Source organism: Lissotriton vulgaris, chromosome 9, assembly GCF_964263255.1.
Source record: "Lissotriton vulgaris chromosome 9, aLisVul1.2, whole genome shotgun sequence".
Lineage (NCBI taxonomy): Eukaryota > Metazoa > Chordata > Amphibia > Caudata > Salamandridae > Lissotriton > Lissotriton vulgaris.
This window is the reverse complement of record NC_141697.1, coordinates 968,462,835-968,484,707: the sequence shown is the minus strand read 5'-3', so window position 1 is coordinate 968,484,707 and position 21,873 is coordinate 968,462,835. Positions and strand designations below refer to the sequence as shown.

Sequence of the window (21,873 nt, the reverse complement as noted above, 5' to 3'; positions counted from 1 at the left end):
TGAGACCAGTGTATCCAGTACAATTCTCCTAAAGCTACCAGGATTTGCAAAGTTAGCCTTTATTAACCTTAAATGAATGGACCTCAACTGTCAGAAAAAAGACTGTATGGAGATTTTGAAAACAATGAACTTGGAGAGGAATACCATTTGGAAAAGGGACTATCATACCATCTAGTTTGTCAAATACAACCTCAAAATGGGTAGTCGCGTTAGGTCCACATCGCTGAGTAACACAGAGCCTACATACTTGACATGTTCCACACTCCAAGTAAATTATACATCTAGTTCAAACGCTCATCATTTCAGAGAGTCAGAGAATTTCAGATTTGGACCAGTTTGTAGTCAGGTAAAAGAATACATCTAATCTCACAATTTCATGGTATCCATGTAATCTTGGATCTAAATTGGTCTTTAGATGCATACTGCAAAGAAATACTCCATCACATTTGATAGATTTTCATGTGTTCCACGTAGGCCTAGAGGGAAACACTGCCATTTTTACATGTATACTAGTTTCTTCTTAATGTTGCCTTCACTCTCACACAATGACTTTTGCCACACATTTGTAACTGTGACAGTGCCGAGTAGTTTCTAGGAAACTGTACTTGCTTACAAACCAACTTCACAAAACACTAGCATGATACCTTGGCACATCATGTACAAGGTTAATACATACACTGTGCAAATGTGATTATTTGTTTCGTACATATGGCGACAGACAATCTATAACACATAAAGTATGGTGGCCAGGCCAATGTCTCGCCCCAAGGCAAGGATGACCGAGGAGGGCTTTGATGTCATTGGTGAGGTCTCTACATGTTGATGCTCCCACCCAGCAGCCTGCTGATAAGCAAGGGGTGTCCAGCTCTTAAACTCGTTGGAGACCTACATACTTTCCCTTCAGTTAAGGGGTGTTGAATCATCCAGTACGGGGATTCTTGGTAGAACAAATACACACCCCCTAGACTCTTTGGTTAGGGGACGAATAGTAGGAGCATGTCAGATTTCTATATTATTTTACATGCTTGCATATATACATTGTTTTAGCATGATGGCGGACATTTCCATTCAGTTCACTGTCCTAATACGTTTAATAACTTTCATTTGTTTCTGTCTATTGATCATTGCAGCACATGTATTTTACATATGAATCCCATTGGTTCAATAAATATTGAAAACATATCACTGTGTATTCCTTGTATATTTCTCTGAGAAGAAAAAGAGCACAAGTGACTGAGCAAAAGGGTTCTAGATCTGTTACCACAATTCCTGGGGGATTAGGGCTGTCATGTTTAGTGGTTGGCAGAACCATGTGCTACCTGCCTAAGGTCAGTGGGACTTATGGTGGCACTGTGAGCTAGCTGGTCTATAGGATGAGATATCCTGAGGGGGTGAACAGAATCAGTCTGGCACTGTCCCAAAGGTTATGCTGTCCACAAACGTGCAGTTCCTACTGTAGGGTGGACAACTACACAATAATAATTTTCTTTGCATTGAAGATGTGCGCCCTTGATATTTTGTCTTTCCTTAAACATGCAAGCCAACTGTTTTATGGTCTTCAAGAATAACAAGAGGAGAAATAAGCAGCACTCTCAGGGACCTTTTTTCACCCTGATGTTCCTGAAAATATTTAAACAAGTAAGACACGCACCACTGTTTGGATCCAAAAATGAGGGTTTGTCACGTGCTACAAGGGCTTGGCTTTCTGTACCATAAAGCGTTGAAAATAATCTGAGCTGCAAGTCCTGAATAGGAATTATCCCCCTGTGCACCGCATGTATGTTACCTTTTCGGTATAATAAAGTTAATCAACCAAGTGAACAGATTGACGTTGAATTCTTTAATACATTAGTCTCTTCTTGTTTTCAAATTGTAACGTTATTCATTTGAACAAAAGAGTACGTTCCATGATTCCATAAATATGTACATCGGCATCAATTCCTATGCATTTCGGGCCTGAAGGTAGCCCTTCATCAGAAGAAATTTTTCTAGAAACAAAAAGATATAATCGGTCTGAGTAAGGGGGAAATCCCTCTGCATTCTCAATAACCTAAAACATATACCAAAAAGGTAACATACACGCGGTGCACAGTGGGACAATTCCTATTCAGGACTTGCAGCTCAGTTCCTGAAAATATCCCAAGTTCCACTGAACGAGATATTACCATACCTATTAGACACACTAACTGCCCATCACCAGCACTTCTAATATCTCTGAATGCTATGTAATAGTCCTTGGGATGTACAGAGTGTGTGGAATACATAAAACGTTGAACAAATGTTGAAAGAAATACCATGCCACTCCCGTTTAAGGAATTAAAGTCCACATTAACATCAAATGAACTTAATGGATTTTCAAATGTATGTATGTGTGTTCTTATATAGCGCTCGACTTACCCTAGGGCATCTCGGCACTTGCATTGGGAACCCGTCCTGGCTTTTCCCTGCGAGATAACCCGTCCTGGGCATCCCCAAGGTGAAAGCCAGGCATCCCGCCGCAGGGGGCCGTTGTGGAGATTAAGCAAGCTTAATGCCCAGAGTTGCATAGTGTGAACCCGTGATTAGAGTGGGCACCAAAGCGAGAATTATCGAGTCCGTGGACAATTGGGCTCAAGACCCTGCCGCGTCAGGAATTGAACCCTGGTCCCAGGTCTGACCTATGCTTCAGGGTATGCCTCCTCTAACCAGTGAGCCACACTTCTCCACAAATATGAGCTTTGGGCACATTCTCACTTGAATTGTAAAACTAAGTGTCTGCCAAACTAACAATGCTAAGTAATATCCAAACCTATAGTGAAGAGGCACAACATCACAGCTCCTGGTTACTGGAATACATTTTCTTTATAAAGGTTTATCAAATATTTCCCTGCCTGTTACCACACTTGTAAAAAATATGACTTCCTTACCACTTCAATTCTAAAATTACTAGCAACAACATGGCACACTTGACATTACACCTTCATGTGGTTTTTCTGAAGACTCAAGTATGACCTGCACATCTCTTGAATCAATTCAGCGAAGTCTTGGACAAAAGTAATGTATAGTTTTTGCTCCTTAAAGTTCAAAAGGCAACCTGGACAGTACCAGCACAATATGGCAGTCATGATAATTCGAAGACAGTGAAGTAATAGATCTGACGGCTTAGTTGGTGCATAGAGTGAGGCCAATGAATTGTTGCACATGCTTCATAACAAAGACAGAGAGAAGTGGGATCTATAATACTAATTTGTTATCTTCTCAGTAGTGGTGGAGTCAGCGACTGAAAGGATGAGGGAATGGTCAAATCAAGACAAACCCCCCAAATCATAATTCAACCTCTATATTTACATCAACAGCCTCCTGCACTAGAGTTCATTTTACTTTGCTGTTTGAAAACTTCTGGTCTTGGAGGAAGCCAGTGTGTCAGCCCACACTCTATAGTCACAATATAACTGCAACAGCACTTCACAGGCATACATTTAAGATGCAATATGCACACTGCTGCAACATCAGCATCTGATTGGAGTTTGCTCTTCTTGAATGGAGGGAACAAGCCCAATCCTTACTCTCAGGAGTCCTTCAGAATCAAGGGAACAAACGAACCCTAGATGCCATCATTCTTCTATCATGAAAATGGTAGCCTTACGATGCCATACCCAGAAAGCTTTAGGTTCTTTGCCTTTTTTGCAGATTTTGTTATAAACACTAATGAAGAATAATATAATACAATAAATATTATGCATGAAGATGTACCAAGAGTAATATGCTATTACCATTGTTGACTGTAAGAGAGATAATGATTCGAGAGAGGCATTCAAATACAAAATGCTGTTTGATTTATACATCGTTTTTTAACATTTTGTGGGACTCTTCTCGTCTTTCTGGCCCATCTTTCTGAATAGACTTTCAGGTATTCGAGGGAAATTGAAGGTTTTATATTGTTACATTTTCTGGGATATTTTGCGACGTAACTTGTCAGAATATGTAGATTTTCAAGACGGGAAAGTAGAGTTGGATTTTATTTTGTCTCTAAACTTTAACAGCAAGTAGTGTTTTTTAGATTGCTTCACTACTTGTTGTTTACTAGGTACTCCTTTTAGGTGTGGGGAGCCACAGCTTAAGCTGACTTGTAAGAGAGTACACTGTCCATACAATGAAAGGGGCAAATGGTCAGCCACAATGGATATTTTGTTATTCAAATATTAATCAACAAAGACCCTTCTGCGCCATTGGCTGGTTGTAACACTCAGTGATGATATATGGAGTGCTTCTCAACTGGCTGACAGTCATTTTATTGGAAGGATGTACATAAGAGTGCATATAGGGAAGGTATGTCTCTTCTCTCCACCTTGATGGAGAGTTTGTCAAGCCCCACACCTCTGCAATGGACTGATTATGTCAATCTCTGAAGCCTCTCTATCGGTACACAAGGGTGTTGGAAATTAGCACTTTCTGCAGGGTCACCATAGATTATTTTACCTCTTTTTGCAGAACCATATTTTTGCTGCCTCTGTGCACTTTACCCGGGCTAACCAGTGGTAAAGTGCTTGCATGCCTCTTTTCAACATGATGAAATTGGCATACACCTGCTTGATTTGAGCCAGTAAACTAATGCTACCAGTGGGCTGCAGCACTCATTGTGACACTCACTGCAGTGCCACTGTAAAGGATGTCATCAGACCTACCAGTGAAGCCAGGCTACTCTGGTATATCCTGCAAATTTGAACTGTAAAGTTAAGCCCTATTTGTCAGGCCTAAGCCTTCCTTTTGAATATTTATAAGTCACCCCTGAGTGTGCCTTATTGCCAATATGGCATGGTGCATGGTGTTTAAAAGTACAAGTTTATTGTTAACCATGTCCTTGCAGTAAAAATGCTGTCAAATTTATTTTCATTGTAGCAGGCCTGACTGCTCCTGAGGAAAGCATTGTAATACAATTTTCAGTTTATTATATGTTACCACCACATAGGGAAGAGAAACGAATTTCACTTCTGCGTGTTTTGAAATATTTATTACATGCCCAATTACTGGAGAAGTCAGATTTGTAATAAATATTTTGGAAAGATGACATTTAGAAGGCCAACATTGCCTTGCCTGAAGTCCATGGTAGATAAATCTGCATTTTGGTCTCTCCCTTCTGCCAGCCAGTAATTAGTATTTCAATGGCCATGAATGAGGTGGTAACTAGCTCCCAGGACAGGGACAATGGCCTTAGATTTGGGGAGTTGTTGTTGTGTCCATAACAGGATGGCCTGTGGGATCTGCCCATGGTCTTAATTAACTACAAAGAGTCTTGCTACGTCACAAGCAGACATAGCTAAAACCACAGACTACACCCTTCTATTGCTCTCCTACACTAGGACTGGCCTCCACAGTAGAAGGCCTCTTGTTAACATCACAGTGTTAGACCTTGCTGGGGTATCAATACCTTCTTGACAGGTCTGCTGGGGGGTTTTCTATGACATTTAGGGAACAACTTAATGAAGGGAAAAAGATAACAAAAACAATTTGTGTTTGTCCACTGTCTGGCTTCTGAAAGCTCCACTTTGTCCTATCAGAATTCTTTCTCTGAATTTGTTGGAGGTACAGAGACCACAGAAAAATTGATGTTATTGTTACATGCGGGAGGACATAGTTCACGTTTATTTTGGCTGAAGATTTCAGCCATCTTGAAAATGCCCTCACTGGGCATGGTTAGCCCCTGGAGCCTTCACTCCATTGGTTAGGGTGTCCCCAGGGAGGGTCCCACCCACAGGCCTGTGCAAGCAATATATGCAGTATCTCCAGGCACCCACTTCAGAACACTTTGGACCTTAGAAATAACAATGTTGTCTGCAACCTGAGAAGAGCCCTAGAGCACTGGACCTACTCTCTTTCTTGTACACAGGACAAAGAAATGGTCTCCAAGGGTTATACGGCTGACCTCCTGTTAAAGCTACAAGAGGGCTTTACCTGCAACTGCCCATCTGACCAGTGGCAACTAAACTGGACTGGGCGCTCCTTTAGGACTCTGCCTGCCACCCTGTGAGCCCTTAAGTGCCTCTCATGATGTCCTGGGAGCTTTAAAAGAAAGTGTACTCTCGTGGTGGATTGGGACTTAAAGGACTAAAGTCAGAAGGTAAAATCTTTGACCAAGATGAACCTGGTTAGTGTATTCCGGTAGCACTCCATTGTGGTCAGCGTCGATTTGCACCTAGATCCTGCCTACTGTGACAATTGTCTATAGATCCTGCCTACTGCGACAATTGCCTATCATTGGCACTTTGTGCTTCTTGACGCTACCTCCACTTAAAAATGTATATTTCCAGTTCCCCTTATCGGATGTTTGTCATTTTGATGATATTTTGTTGATTAAATCTCACTCTATTTTGCTAATGCTTTTTACAGCTTTTTTTGCACTTAGAGTTTATTACTGTTTTAGCACAGCATAGTGGTTGATTCCACTAGATCACTAGGTATAACGTTGGGTAAATACCTGAACATGCAAGAAAATATCAATGCCACCACCAAAGTCTCCAATGAACAACTAAAATATACTGAAGAAAACTAAACCTTTCCTGCCCCAGGATGAGCTAAAGAAGGATGAGCCTTTACTTGCAGGTTCAGAGACTTTGAGCACAGTGCACTTCACAGGGCAAGAGCAGGAGCCCTACGGGGGTCGTTACCCCCACAGCACAGCGCACTTTCTTGCCGCGGGGGGACTGGACCACAAACCCCAGCACCCTTTGCGCTTGGAGGTGCCAGCATGCTTTCTGTACGCCAGCCGGTGCATTTAAGCGGCCGCTGGCTCACGTGGGGAGGAACCTTTACTTGCCGGTTTAGAGACTTTGAGCACAGCACAGTCTACAGGGCAGGAGCAGGAGCCCTACGGAGGTTGTTACCCCCCAGAGCACAGTGCACTTTCTCACCACGGGGGACGGCACCACAAACCCCAGCAGCCTTTGCGCCTGGAGGCGCCAGCACGCTTTCTGTGCGCCTGCCGGCGCATTTAAGCGGCAGCGGGTTCCCGCAGCACGGGATGCACATGAGCTTGCCCAGGCCGCACCCATGCAAAGCCCGGGCCAAGGGCGGGTCCATCTGTGCCCGTCAAAGACCAGAGGAGACTGGGCTGGGCCATCCCTCTTTCATCGGAGTCCTGCTGAATTTATTGAGGTGAACTCACCTTACCCTGCCATATTTCAACCTGCCTAACGTGATTATGGGTAAGCGAGGGGGCCATCCGGCTCTAAGGCCTGCTACAACAAGTATTGATAGCATGTTGGAAAGAGCTGTCAGCATTGTGTCTAACGAGATAGAACTGACCGAGAGGCACCTCTCTCTCGGCTTGGGGGTACCCTCTCTTCCTCTACCTCCCACTGTGGCGTTCACCAATTTGAACGCTAGTACACTAGATGGTTCTATTACCAACTGTGCGGTTTCCCATGATGGTATTATATCTCACGCTCCCATACCAGATGTTATCTCGTTGGATAACCCGACGAGCTCTGAGGCAATCTCCGGGGCATAACGCAAAAGGAAGCCTTTTAAAGTTACTAGTGCCAAGAGGAAGCAACCCATCCACCCTTACTCACCTCTCTCAGCCCTGAGCTCATGGATACGCGCTTCTCCTAATCCCATGACTGTTGTCGCCCATGTGCATACTCCAGCTATTGATCCTTGCCGTTCTATCGGCACCCAGACTGATACCGGTCGGTCTCCGACAGAGAGTCACGGCTATAGTGAAACTATCATTAGTCACATTGTGGATACCGTTTTTGAGTGTGTTAAAAGCGCACTTGACAGTCACTTCGCCACTCTGAGGGAACATTTGCCCATGCCTCAGCTTGAGCCTCTTAATACGAATTTCTCCACCCAAGTTGGCCCCACCGCGCCTATCACATCTGGAAGGACATATACATCTGCACCACCTAATGATGTGTCAACCTACACTTCAAATACTTTGATTGGTGTGCCCAATTTGAACTCAGTGACTAACCCATGTGAGATTTGTAACAAAATTAAGATGTGTTTTGTACCTGCGGCTAATGGTGCAGAGAATCGTATCCCTGATAATGGAAGTGTAAATCATCCATCTGCTAACAACGTGTCACGTCTCACGACCACTGTTAGTATTCCTACTGTGGCTCGAACTAATACTTATGCTGCAGGCAGCATATCACAGGAGAGTGGCACTGACATAACATGCCTGTCAGACCCTACGGGTAGCAGGGAGGTGTTAAATTTACCACAGGCAGCCTGCCCTTATGTAGTGGTTTTGGCAGGTTTTCCCCCTCTAAGACCAAATCAAACTGAATCATTGGAGCAACTACACCACAAGAGCGCAGATTGGCTATCTAAACACAAAGGGTTCAGGGTGTCATTTATTGACAACATCATTATAATACAGAGAGTTGGTTGGGAATACAGAGGTTGTATCTGGTACATAAATATTCTGATGAATTTCGCTGTCTTTTTATCATTCTGTTCATTGTATTACTGGTGGACCATTTCTAATTGGATATTTTAATTGCCCCCTTTGTCGCAAGTCTTTTATTGCATAGGTTGTTGTCTGTCTGTACTTTTATGGATATGTATCTGTATCCGAATAATGATGATATTGATTGATTGATTGATTGATTGATTGATTGATTGATTTAAAGAAGAATGATGGATTCAACCCAGGTCTGTGACTGGCAGTGAGTGTCTAAAAAGTTACAGCGCTCTGCCCATCCTCTCCTTGTGTTCGCTTTGTTCGCCCTAAGTTGGCAAGGTATGCCCAGACGTGGGTCCTTTGTTCACTTTGCCACTGGATTCAAGCTAGCCTGGCTGATGAGGGGTGTTACCGCGAAGACAGTCCCAGGATGCTTGTTTCTGGTCCAGGGAACACCAGGCTTGGCAGTTCGGTCTGGACTATTCCCATGAGGCACAGGGTCAAGACTGATTTGCAAATAACTGGGTCTGAACTGAGGTGATGAGGTGAGCTAGAGAACGATGATGGATTCAACCTAGATCTGTGACTGGAGGTGAATGTCTGAAAAGTTACTGCGCTCCGTCAATCATCTCCTTGTGTTTGTGTAGTTCACCCGGAAGACTTTCAGCAGCAGTCGAATCCCTGGTTATATCCTGCTTGGATTATGGAAGCGCTACACTGGCAGGCCTAAGTAAGGTTGGCCCCTCTATGGGTTCAATTGAACTCAGCTGAGGCTCATCTCTGGAACTAGGAGATTCGACCACATTACCGGGACCACAACAATTTTAAATTGCTCCCGTTCGAAGCTAGAATCCAGTTGAAGATAGCTTGTATGACACATAAGGCCCTTCACTAGAAGACACCTGTCTACCTGCCCCAAAAACGTAATCTATCTGGGAGTAGTCACTCCTCAAGAAGTTCTAACTCCCTACTGCTTAAACTACAGAAGCTCAATAAAAAGATTTACAACCGCTCCATTTCCGGTTTTGCCACAAGAAAATGGAATGTTCTACCACCAGAAATTAGAACAAACCCCTCCTCTACATTCTTCAAAAAAGAAGTAAAAAAGCTTCTGCTGAAATGATCCCTCAACGACTTATACTTAAACATTGTGCTTGATAATTCACATGTCGACTCCTTTTGGATCACTGATCTAACAAGCCGATGTTGTGTTTTGTATCTGTTTTTCTTGTGTTTCCACTGCTCCCTGCACATTTCCTCCATGCTTTTGGTCCTTGTATGTATGGCCTGACTACTTTATGTACATTGCTCTGATACCCTGATGGGTCATGTTTGCGCTTTGTAAAATCCAGCAAATAAATTAATAAATAAATAAATACTTTACATATTGCCTGTAAGTTAAGCTTGGTTGCTCTGCACCATTGCTATCAAGGGGGCTGTGCTCAGATTCCCTTAGTGGCTTTAGAGGTTCATCTGACAAGGATTGAGGTTATTATTTGAGGTGGATACTTACTTCCCTGAACTAATAAGCCAATTTCTTACAACGGGCACTACTATAAGCAAAACACAGTGCTCGAGAGACAGCTTTTGGCACCAGCTCTCTTTCATTTACAAATGCTGGCCCTCCACACTTTACAGGGCAAGCAGGCTTTGGCCGATGTTTCTTCAATTCAGCATTAAAACTTGCAGACAAGCAGTTATCTTATGCCTGAGAGGTGACAGCCCTGTGCCCATTGTCCGTTTTTTCAAATCACAAATAAAGTGGAGTGGCTCTTAAGCAGTAAAAACTTGCTAGTAGCTAACGCCAGTGTCTGAGTTTATTTGGCTGTTTTATTCTTGGCTTGCAGTCAAAAGTGTTTTAAAGGATGGAGTACTGGCCCTCAGCAATTTAGTGCTTTCGACCTAAAAAATTGTTAAACCTCTGTTGCTTTATCATGGATCAGATATTTATTACAAGCTGTGAGCACCTTTGCTATCTTGTACTTTACGGACTAGATATTGCATTTAGGGGTTTACGCTTACTGTTTTCACTTGTAGCAGTGCACCATCGTCCTTTCATAGACCTTTAAACGAGGGTCTGTTGGCACTTTAGTGTTTATGTATCCGAAACTGTTATTTTGTTATGTTATTACAGGACGTATATCACTCGCCTTCAGCAATTTAGTCACTTTGTAGTTTATTCCCTATGCAGAGCACCAAGGATTCTACACCCATGGCCTTAGTTTAAAGTATCGCATATAGTTATCTTTTATTGTCAGGCATTTCGCCATTCCGTTTTCAACATGATGAAACACTGCTGTGGTCTTTGGCCCTTTGTATTTTAACTGTTGTGTGCAAAGGTCTACGGTTTTTACTAACTGTAATAAAATGTTACTCCTTACTATTACTCAGTCACTCTATGGGGTCGATTCAGATTCGGGAAAAACCGCTCCGAATAGCCGTTGGGAGCATTTTTCCCATACGAATCGTAGCCTGCAACGTCCCCCATACGTACGACGAAGTACGATTCGTACCAGGAGCTGGACTCCGTACGAATCGTACAGAGACCGTACGAATCAAATCCCCGTACGAATCTCCCTCGGAACCCACTGTACTCGACATCATTACGGTTCGCGGCTGCTTTTTCTGACCCGGCAAGTACGTTTCGTGTCGGGTGCGCACCGTACGACCCTTTTTCTACGGGAGGTGAAAACAGCCGTAAAAGCAGAGTTCGCCCCGAAACAAGTACGGAATGGCCCCCCCGGGTACGGTGCGTACACCCCATGATTGCTGGGGTACGGTGCGTACCCCTGCAATCACGGGGTATATGCACCGTACCCCGCGATCTTGGGGTGTACGCACCGTACCCCATGTTTGCTGGGTGTACGGTGCATACACCTTGCGATCGCGGTGTACGGTGCGTACATCCCATGTTCGCAGGGGTACGTGCGTACCCCTGCTATCATGGGGTGTACGCACCTTACGGTTTGTAAGTGATTGTGTGCTTTTCCGTACAAATCGCCCTTACCTGACGTGGACCGTACGAATCGTCGGGTCGTACGGCATGTGTACTAGTCATACGGTTCACGTTTTCAGCCTTGCAATACGTACGGATCGGGACGATTCGGACGGATTGACGAAATACGGATTGTACTACGCGACTCGGACGGACAGGTATGAATCGTACGGCGATGGCTCCGGATGAAAATCGTACGGACGTTTTTTTTCCAGGATCGGAATCGACCCCTAGGTATGCAACCATTGACTCATCGTCATATATTTAGCCATCACCGCACCATATACGCCAATCAGTGACAATATCTTTCAAAGGCAGGCCTAAAGCTTTTGTTAATAATTGTTTCAACAAGCTTACGTGTATGCCAAGCACCTGCCTATTTTAGTTTTCAAAACAGAAATGACATTAAGGGCCCAATTACAAGTCTGGCAATCCAAAGACCACCAGACTCATGCTGGTGCGGTGTTGGTGGATCCAGTCAATGACTCACTGGCGGTTTGAACGCCCCATTAGGAGTTGGGCAGACAGACCGCCCTGGGACTGCCAGCTCTGCCAGGGAACTGCAGTTCCCTGGCGTTCATGTGGCGGTCAGAGGCTGCAATATGCTTGGCGGGACCACAGAGGGGAGGAAACTAAGGGGGCCTCAACCACATGTGGATGCACACAGGGGGGCATAACATGTGCCCCCTGTGTGCAGGCACATAGGTTCCTGCACAGCATGAACTTTCAAGTCCATGCCAGGTAGGAACCTTGTAGTACGGTCCCATTGCGGTTCCTTTTTCAAAGGCGCGAGTCCTTTAAAAGAGGCACAGCCATGGGACAGCCGCCTGCCAGACTACATAAAAGTCAGAATTTGGCAGGCAGCTGCAACCTTTGGTGAAGCGGTGGTGATTCAGTTTACACCACTGCGCCACTGCTTCGCCAAAAAGTCGCAATCAGGGCCCAAGTATATGGATGCGACTGTCAAAACCAACAAGTAGGCAACTGAAGTGCCACATTAAAAACATGAAGGACATTTCCTAACACAAGTAGCTAAATATTAAAATGATTAAGTGAATGAGATTGTAACCGCTTGCTTAGTCAAAGAAGATGCAGCAATGACTTTAAAAGCTCTAGACAGGTTACAGTGTTCACTCTGGTTAAATATGATATATCGAAATGGTCCACGACAAACTGAAAGCCTTACGCTAGACATGGAAATAGTAGAACCAGTCCCTGCCCTGCAGTGGATTGGGGGTCTAAACTACTAACGTGAAGTGTAGATAAAGGTACAACAAAGAAGGAGCAATGTTGTTTATCACAGTAATTGCAAAGGGTGTGAGTAATAGAAATTTCGCAAATGTTGGCCTGTGTGTGAGCTGCTATTTGTGCATGCAATGGGCATTAAAGCTGAAATAAAATATTTTGCACTTCTCTGTGTCTTGTGAATATCAGTGGAATATTTATTTGTATAGAATACATTTTAAAAATAGAGGGTAGTTTTGATATGACGTATAACATGGTTTTTCTGCATTGCATGTAAGGCAGCTCAGTGTAGAAAATGGGAACACTAATGTGATATCAACAGAGCTATATAGTGCCACATTATTCCATTTGCTTTGCTTCAGAATCACACAGGAAATGGATTTACCTTGCGCAATGTTCGTGCAGGCAGTGCCGGAGGACCATCGCCAAGAGGGTGGTGAAATGCATCGAAGTGTATAGAGTAATGACCTGAAGAAAATAAGAGAAGAGAAGTCATGTCAGCTCTCATCAGAACAAGAAGACTGAAATGCAACCTCCAGCCTGATGTTACACGGCTCCACAAATGCCCATCGCTACTACCCTTTAGCACATAGCCTTGCAAAGTCTTATTCTTAAACAACATACTATTTATATAATTCTGAAAACTACTATTTCTAAAAGCAATGCATGCCTCACTATCTTTGACAAAACTACTTTATTCCTAGCTTCAAATACATTCCATTAAAACAAGTGAATCCATGTTTAATCACGTGGGCAGCCCCCATGTGTTCACCCATGGCCAAATTCACAGGCTCCTGCTGGTGTTTCGACACATTTGTTTTCTAAGCCAAATATTTTGGCTTACACCTGATTACCGTCCCACTCTCATATAAAATACCACTAACCCCACCAACACTACTGCCTCCCAACTCTATGGTCTATAAAAACTTAATATGAAGAGGTTTTTCCTATTAAGGGCCTGATTACAAATTTGGCAGTGCAGTGCCATGTCCTCCCTGCGTCAAACCTGAGGTCGGGCCGCCAGCCAGAACACAAGTATATTTCCCATGTCTGGCGGGATTTGTTTGACATTCCCACGGCAGTGCTAATTTTCAGGGAATGGCAAAAACAGCTCCTGGAAGGCATGGACTGAAAAGTCCATGCCGTGCAGAAACTGGGGTGATTGCACAAAGAGGGGCACATGTTGTGCCCCCCCCCCCCCGTGTGCATCCACGTGGCGTGAGGCATCAGGGAGCCCTGCCATGGTTCTCATGGAGGAGGAACCACCACGAAAACCGTGGCGCAGAGGAAACTTGTAATATGCTTGGCTGGACCGTCACAACAATGCCAAGGAATCGAGTTCCCTGGCGGCTGCTGCAGGACAATGGTGATCAGACTGCCATAACTGTAATACAGTTGTCAGAAGACCACAACCAACGTGCCCTATGAGTCTGGCGGTACGTGGACAGCCAGACTTGTAATCAAGCCGTAAATGTTTTTTCATGATATCGACATTAACATGTAAAAAAGCAATTGCTGTTACTCATGTTTAGATTGACACTAGATTATTCAGGCCTGTGTTTAAAATGGATAACGCTTGGGTGCCATATTCCTTGATGACACGTGTATTTTATTTCTTGGAGCAGCTAAACTTCCAAATAACAACTCTGATGAGTCATTGCTTTCTTTTCCATTTGAAATGTTTTCTTTTACATGATAACTTAGAATGCCCTTATTGATTGCAACAGTACACCTGCAGAGTACGTGCTGGTCCAATGTATGTAATTTTGTTGCAGATAATTGTAAGTTTGAATGGCCCTTAGAGAAGTTGTTTTGTGGAGGATTCTGATAAACTAATGAGCTTAAGATGTTATCTTCATACTTTAACATGATTGGATGGTTTTATGGGAACTATGTGTAGGTGTTGCAATTGTTAGAATTGCATCATTTAAGCTGGTGCAGAGTAGGCTGCAGTTCAGACATGCTTCGCCCACCTTTGAGGCAGCTCAACTTTTCTCTAAAAACAATTTAAAGATAGTTTGTCCTTCTACTTTTATGACATTGATTGATTAGAACTTAATGTTTACTAATTCATTCCTGTATTGATTATTGTTTGAGACTAATTTGATGATTTTACATTTGTAAACATGTTTACCTTTAATAAACCTTTATGGTTTGAAAATGTAGTCACTCCGTCTTCTTTGGGGAGCCTAATGTGCTTCACATTATTTAAATATATTGATCTGATGTCTAGCCTCAGTCGCAAAGTTCAATTCATTTAGATAGCGCTTTATGGGTCCCATATTTGCACAAGCAAAAGCACTAACAATATCACCAGAATCAGTCTTGACCCTGTGCCTCATGGGAACAATTCAGACCAAACTGCCAAGCCAGGTCCTCCCTGGACCAGAAACAAGCATCCTGGGACCGGTTTCTGGGTATTACCCTTCATTAGCCAGGCTAGCGTGAATCCAGTGGCACAGTGAGCAAGGGATACACGTCTGGGCATACCCATCTCACTCAGGGCGAAGAGTGTTACAGCAAACAAATGATGGACGGAATGCTGACAATGCAAACATTCTCCCCAGTCAAAAGATCTGGGTTAAATCCATCGTTCTTTTGCCCACCACGCCACCCCAGTTTGGACCCAGCCATATGCAAATCAATCTTGACCCTGTGCCCCATGGGAACAGTCCAGACCGAACTGCCAGGCCAGGTCCTCCCTGGACCAGATCTCTTGACGGGTGATGAATGTATGATTTATTCAGCATTCGTCCATTATTTGTTTGCGTAGCTGTTTTCAAGTAAATCATCTCTTATCATATACACTGAGACTTGCCTTTTGAAAATAGAGAGAGAATTCTTGCAGATGGGAAAGCTTTGCCCACCCTGAGTTGCAGACCACAAAACTACTAATGGCAGATTTGGGGGCCGGTTGTAATCCTAGAGGTCACTGAAATACCACTGATATATCACTCTGCTTAGGCAGATTCGTCATTCATCATGGTAGAGCTTTTCATTGTATACAGTTAACTCTTAATGCTGACTACTATGCTCAGTTCAATATATTTTCTAATTTCAGCACAGTTGCTTCATAATGAAGCATGGTAGTTTAAATAAATATTGTAAACTTCCCTCGAGTCTGTCTCTTGTTTACTATGGATTTGCATGAGTGAGAAAACAAAAGGTCACGATCTGTTTCAATGTTTCCCCTTGGGACTAGAGTGTTGTGTTCTGGGGTGCCAATTTACCCGTTACTCTGTGATGGTTCGGTGGTCAAGTAAGGCACTACGAGGGAGTCAGATTTGGGCTCATAGGTTCTGATGTGGTATGGTGACTCAGTCCCTAAATTCTGATGTCCTGTGGTCCCAGGCATAGTTCTGTTTCCAAGTAGGTTCCCTGCAACACCAACAGCTACAGCCAGCACTGTCACTGAGCCCAAGATGGCAGCATCCCAGGTTGAAGAACAAATTCTGAAGCATGACTTCACCTCTTAGGCTCCAGAATTAATTGTTGGACGCTGCTCCTCTTCCTACCAGGTCCCAGTGCTGCCTGGCTCCGTTAAAGTTGGATCTCCTTGGATTCATACTCCGGGGATGTGACAGGATAGACTTGGAATCTATAGGCAGTTTAGAGTTTGACGCCAAAATGAAGGTCTGCCAGACTGTAAATGAGGCATTATGTTGAAAGAGCCGTTGGAGGTTTGGTCATGTGTTTTTCCACCCGATTTAGAGTGAAGCGAACACATGGCCAGTTTTCTCTGTCCATCAATGCCAAATCATGGAGGTAAGGGGCATTGAAAACTGAAAAATCTGCCCCTTTCCATGGGTGACATCGCCCATGGCAAGTGGACATTCTTTTTATTTTCAAACACAAAATCCCACTTTGGGATTTTGTTTTGGAAAAAAAAAATGTTAAGCCTGTTGTGCAGCTCTGTCATGTTAACGGATGTGTCTATCAAACTTACAAAGCATTGATAGGAACCACAGTGATGGCGGTTCCTGTCATCAATCTGACGGAGTAATCCCTGTCAACCAAACTCTAAATTTGAGTCTAATGTCCGGCGTAGGTACCTGTAAAAGTCAAGGACTGTTCCCTTTCAAGGGCAGCATGGGTTCAGCACATTGACTACTCTACGGCCGGAACTCAGAAGAGGGGCAAGGCTTCATATGCTGCTTACAGAAGGAAGATCTAGGTCCTTCAGTGTTCCCACTATGCTGCTGGATGACATCTAGTATTAGTCTGGTGCCACATCTTACTCATCTATATAGGATGCTGCAGACGTTCTGTGGGTCTGACCAGGAGTTATATGGTTTAGACACCGTCTGCCATGCCTCTAGATTTTGCCTGTTCTTGTCGGGTTTACGACAGACAGTGTCTCCAGATTTTGCCTGTTCTAGCCAGGTTTATGACAGACAGCATTCTGATTATAAACATGAATGGTAAGCTGTTCTCTATTTTTAGGATGTGCAAGGCACTCTGAGCTGATGTTAGCTAATCCAATGTGCTGATAACGTCCATTACCACCTACCATACGTGGAACTTGCGTTCTTATGTGATTTGTATGTGACTTATAATGATTTGAGAGGCTCAATAGGAAGTTTGATGACAGGAGGCATGAAAAATAACAAGTGGCTCTAATCAAGATTACTGCAAGTCCAGTTGCTAAATAAGTAGTCCTTTCCACAATTTTATGTTATGGTAGTAGATATGAAAATTATTTCCCCTAGAATTTAGGTGGTTAATAGCATTTATTTGAAATTAACTCTACTTGACGGCCAGGGGAATTTTCTTACCATGGGGTATACTGCGGGGAGGAACTGGTGGGGCTAGCACACTTCCAACGTGGGTGGACAGAAAAGGCAAGGTATCTCGAGTTCCACTATCTAAACTCCAGCTACTTGGGGCGGCTGGCACAGCTGAAAAAAAGAGTACAGTATCATTAAGTTCATTTGTCATCTGAAAAGCAAGAAATGATATAAGACAGGCAGCGAGAGAATAGAAGAAAGTATGCTTAAAGGATTAGGAACAGTTTTCATCAGCCGCAATGTGGTCTAACCCACCAAGTGTCATACACTTAAGGGAAACATATAGAATATATGAATTGATCCACTGCTCTTGTTTCACTCAAAGGACCCCAATTACAAAGGGTGTATAATTACTTGTTTTAAAATGTGAATGGAGATTTGTAATTGAAATTGTATTTTTATTCCGACCTAGGAGATCCCTTTTCTACTCGAGGGTATTTGGCCATAATAATATCAAGTTAGTATTATTGAGCTACACAAATATCGAGTTTTTAATATAGTGATACATTAATATCGTGATGCAGAAATATCGTGGACATAAATATCGATTTTTAGGTAAGTAATATTGTCTGCAAGAATATCTGTGTTTTTAATATTGTTTGCAATAATATACATTTTAAAAATGTAGTTTATAATTATTTGCAATTTTTTGTGCATATTTTAATTGTATATGTTAGATATTGTTTGTATAATTGTTGTTATTTTAAATTACAGTTTTTAATTTTAAGTTATACGTAATTTTTTATTTAACTGTAAATAGTGATTTATAATGTTGGAGCATTAACAGGGGTAAAGGGTGGACCGTTCATTAAATATAATTAATGAATAATTAAAACATTTCTTTTAATTTTTAATTGATAATTAATCATGTAAATTGTATAATTACTATATTTTTAGGTGATACTTTAAGAGCATGTTGTCTTGTTTGTAGGGGTACTGAGTGGGAAGTTAGTTAACTAATAATAGGTTAATTATTAATGAATTGTTTATTATTGATTAGTTAATTGATAATTACTTATGTAAATTGTGTAATTATAATTTTTTCTGTGCTATTTTAGGTTTTGGTTGTTTTGTTTGTAGGGGTATAGGGTAGGAAATTAAATAAGTAATTTATTTATTTTTAATTAGTTAATTGATCATTAAGTAAATTGTGTAAATATATATATATATTTTTACTGTACAGAGTGAGAAGGTAGGTAATAATGACTGATGAATTAATTTTATATTTTTAAATAAATATTTAATGTAGTAATAATTATATGAATGGTTAAAAAATTATATTTTATGTTGTGTTTGTAGGAGAATAAGGTGGAAAGATATCGAACTATAAAGAATTGAAAAATAATTCAGCATTTAGTAATAATTAGTTTCAATATTACTTTATATGTTAATTGTGTTATGTTTCTATATTTTAAATATATTTATTTGTGTGTTGCTATGTTTGTGGGAGTATAATGTATTTAAATTAAATGATCTATTAATAACACATTATTACATTTCAAATAAATTATTAAAAATGTTAATATTCATTTTAATTATTTAATTATTTTTCAAATGTATATATATTTGTTTGAACCCAATTACATTTATTTACTTTTGCACAGACTGGAGTGGGAATAGTACATTTTACCCCCTCTGGAATTCAACACTTTCAGTACTGTTGCACAGACTGCAGTGGTAATAGTATGCCTATTTCTCACAAAGTTTACTATATTTTTATAATTTTTTTAATGTATGTATTATTATTATTGGTTTAGTTCTTTAATTTTAAAGTATTTGTAAATATATGTGTATAAACTATTTAATTTGGTGATAATATTTTTAGTAAATTAGTTTTAATGTTCCTATTTGTTTTCATGTTTGAATTTTTTATGTTGTATTTATATATATAAATATATATGTGTATACATTTTTATATTAGTAAATTTAAAAAACACAAAAATTGTATATGATGTAAAATATATTACATTATTATTAGTTGTTTTTAGAGATATGTATATAAACAGAAACACATACCTTTTTATGTGTGCATGTGTACATAAGTATATTTTAATTTTCAATATTGAATGGTACTTAAATTCATGGAATATATATGTTATTATAGTTATGTATTCAAATGTTTGTTTTACTATGTTACACTGTGTATTTATTGAAAAAAATATTTTTGTCATATTCTTTTTTATTTCTGTAATTTTTTATTGTAGAAAAATATATATTTACATGGAGCATACAGTATACATGGATGAAAGAAGAGGAAGGAGAGGAAAGGAAGATAGAAAAAGCGCAGTGTAAACAATATTTTTTGCTCAATATTTTTGTACATATATTTATAAGTATAGGAAATCAATCTTTGTTTCAACAATATTTTTGACACAATATTTCTGTCAATGATCCCTCCTAGAGATTAGTGTAGATGGAAAAGTTCTTAGTCAGGATAAAACTGTAATGTACATGTAATAAATAAAATAAAATTAAAATCCTTGGATAGAGAATTTAAACGAGGACCACAAAAAAGTGCTGCTTGTGCATATTAATCCCAATTGTGTACAAAACTGTAAGTCACGCGTAATAACTTGAGTAAAGCCCAGTGCAGCTAATATTTAGCACCAGTTTTTGCGCTTGCCTACAGACAGCTTTAGGTTTCTGTTGTCAAACACACATTTTGTCAACAGTATAATATGTAGAGTAGACTTCATGTACGCATGAGCTGTGAATCATGAGTCAAAAGTAGCTCATGAGCCACTTGTTTATGACTGATGGCTTCTTTGTTTATCTAACGTCTCTACACCTGAATCAATGGCTTTCCTTCCAGTTAGTCTGTGTGTCCTACTCAAGAGTATTTTGGGCTACCCACATTTTGACTACATTTCCGTATACTTCCACTGCTAATGTCAAGCCTTGTATTGCTGCCTATATGATGGAGTATTTTCTCTCTCTCTCCCTGCTCTCCTTCCCACCTTACCCCAGGCCCCAGTTTATTTACTACTCCACCCAACATCCGTGTGTCCCACTGCTCTCTTGTTCTCTGCATTCTGCCACTAACTATATCAGCAGGTGGCCATATAATATATATTTTTTTCTATTCCAAGATGGGTCAGGTGTGTGGGCATATGCATGCATGCGCACATTTGCAATGTGGCCATTTTTTAATGCATCTTCTTAGCGTATAAGGGTATATATTCAATGGAGGCAACCATGCTCGCATAAGTATGTATAGTGGTGATATTTAATGATTTTCTTCAACAAAAACGGAAATTCATTCAAAGATGTTACCAACACATTAATGTACACTGAAGCAGCCACCTTTAAATTAATATTCTTAAAGTATATGATAAACCTTCAAAGATAGAAGCTGTGCCAGCACGTTAATTTATAATTGCCATCTTTGAATGGGTATCTTCAAACAAAGGAAGATTCATTCAAAGATGAGCACTACGCCTGCATTTGAATGCATGCACAATGGCACTCTAGAGAAAAAACACATAGGGCCTCATTTATGAAAAGTGACGCATCGCTTAATGAAAACAGCGATGCATCACTTTTCATTGTGCCCTCCTTGCGACACTAATGATGCATCATATTTACAGTATGACGCATCATGTCGCAAGGAGTTACAGATACGTCAGTATTTCTGACGAATCTGTAGGCGCAAAAGTGACGCCTTGCTGGAGTGTGTCACAAAAGTGACGCAACTCCAGCAATGTGTCCTTTCACATGGGGCAAGCCCCATGTGAAAGGGCTTGCTTAAGTATTACACCTGCTGTGAAGCAGGCGTAAGATTTTGACGCATTTGAGTCCTAGAAGTGGCGCAATTAAATCTCATAGATTTCACTGCGTCACTTCCATTACCCTTTCTTGCGTCAATACGCCCCCCTTGCATACATTATACCTGGCGCAGGTATATTGTGTCACAGGGGTTTACAAAGTGATGCATCTACCTAGATGCGTCACTTTGTAAATATGGCGCAACAAGGTGCATTTTTTACGCCACTGGTGGGTCACAAAAAGTGACGCACCAGCGGAGTAAAAGTGACGCACAGCCTCATAAATGAGGCCCAAAGTTTTTATGGGCGTAACCCTTTGACTTTGCCAATGCTTTATCACACTGTATTCTAACTGAGCACCTACTTATTTTGTTCTCTGAAGGTGTGTGAATCATATTCTAATACAACAGAACTTAGATTCTGGTATGAATAACATTGCTGTTTGTGAAAGATTCAAGCTAACCCTTTTCATCGATATAGGATGCTGTAAGGTAAATATCAGCATTATTACTCTAATGTGAAGTACTTGAAAGATTTATTTTTGGAAAAAAGGTACAAGTTCCTTACCTTTCTCGACAACAGAGAGATTAGGGTCACTACAAGGTTTGCAAGGCCCAATAACCTGGTGGAGAAGAGTGCGCTGGAAGTTGGGAGGCTGTAAAAGGTAGAAAGAAATCTGATTGATAAAGACAA

The 21,873-nt window shown here is 41.3% G+C and overlaps 1 protein-coding gene across 1 annotated transcript in view; it reads right to left on the bottom strand.

The window, feature by feature from the left end:
* Positions 1 to 21,873, bottom strand: part of DOCK3 (dedicator of cytokinesis 3) — a 1,414,611-nt gene that overhangs the window by 26,018 nt on the left and 1,366,720 nt on the right. The window contains exons 51-53 of the mRNA XM_086938817.1: positions 21,748 to 21,835; positions 17,405 to 17,527; positions 13,015 to 13,097 (exon numbers count right to left, since the gene is read on the bottom strand). Of these exons, the coding sequence (XP_086794943.1) occupies positions 13,015 to 13,097; positions 17,405 to 17,527; positions 21,748 to 21,835 (294 nt within the window). The remainder of the gene's footprint in view (positions 1 to 13,014; positions 13,098 to 17,404; positions 17,528 to 21,747; positions 21,836 to 21,873) is intronic.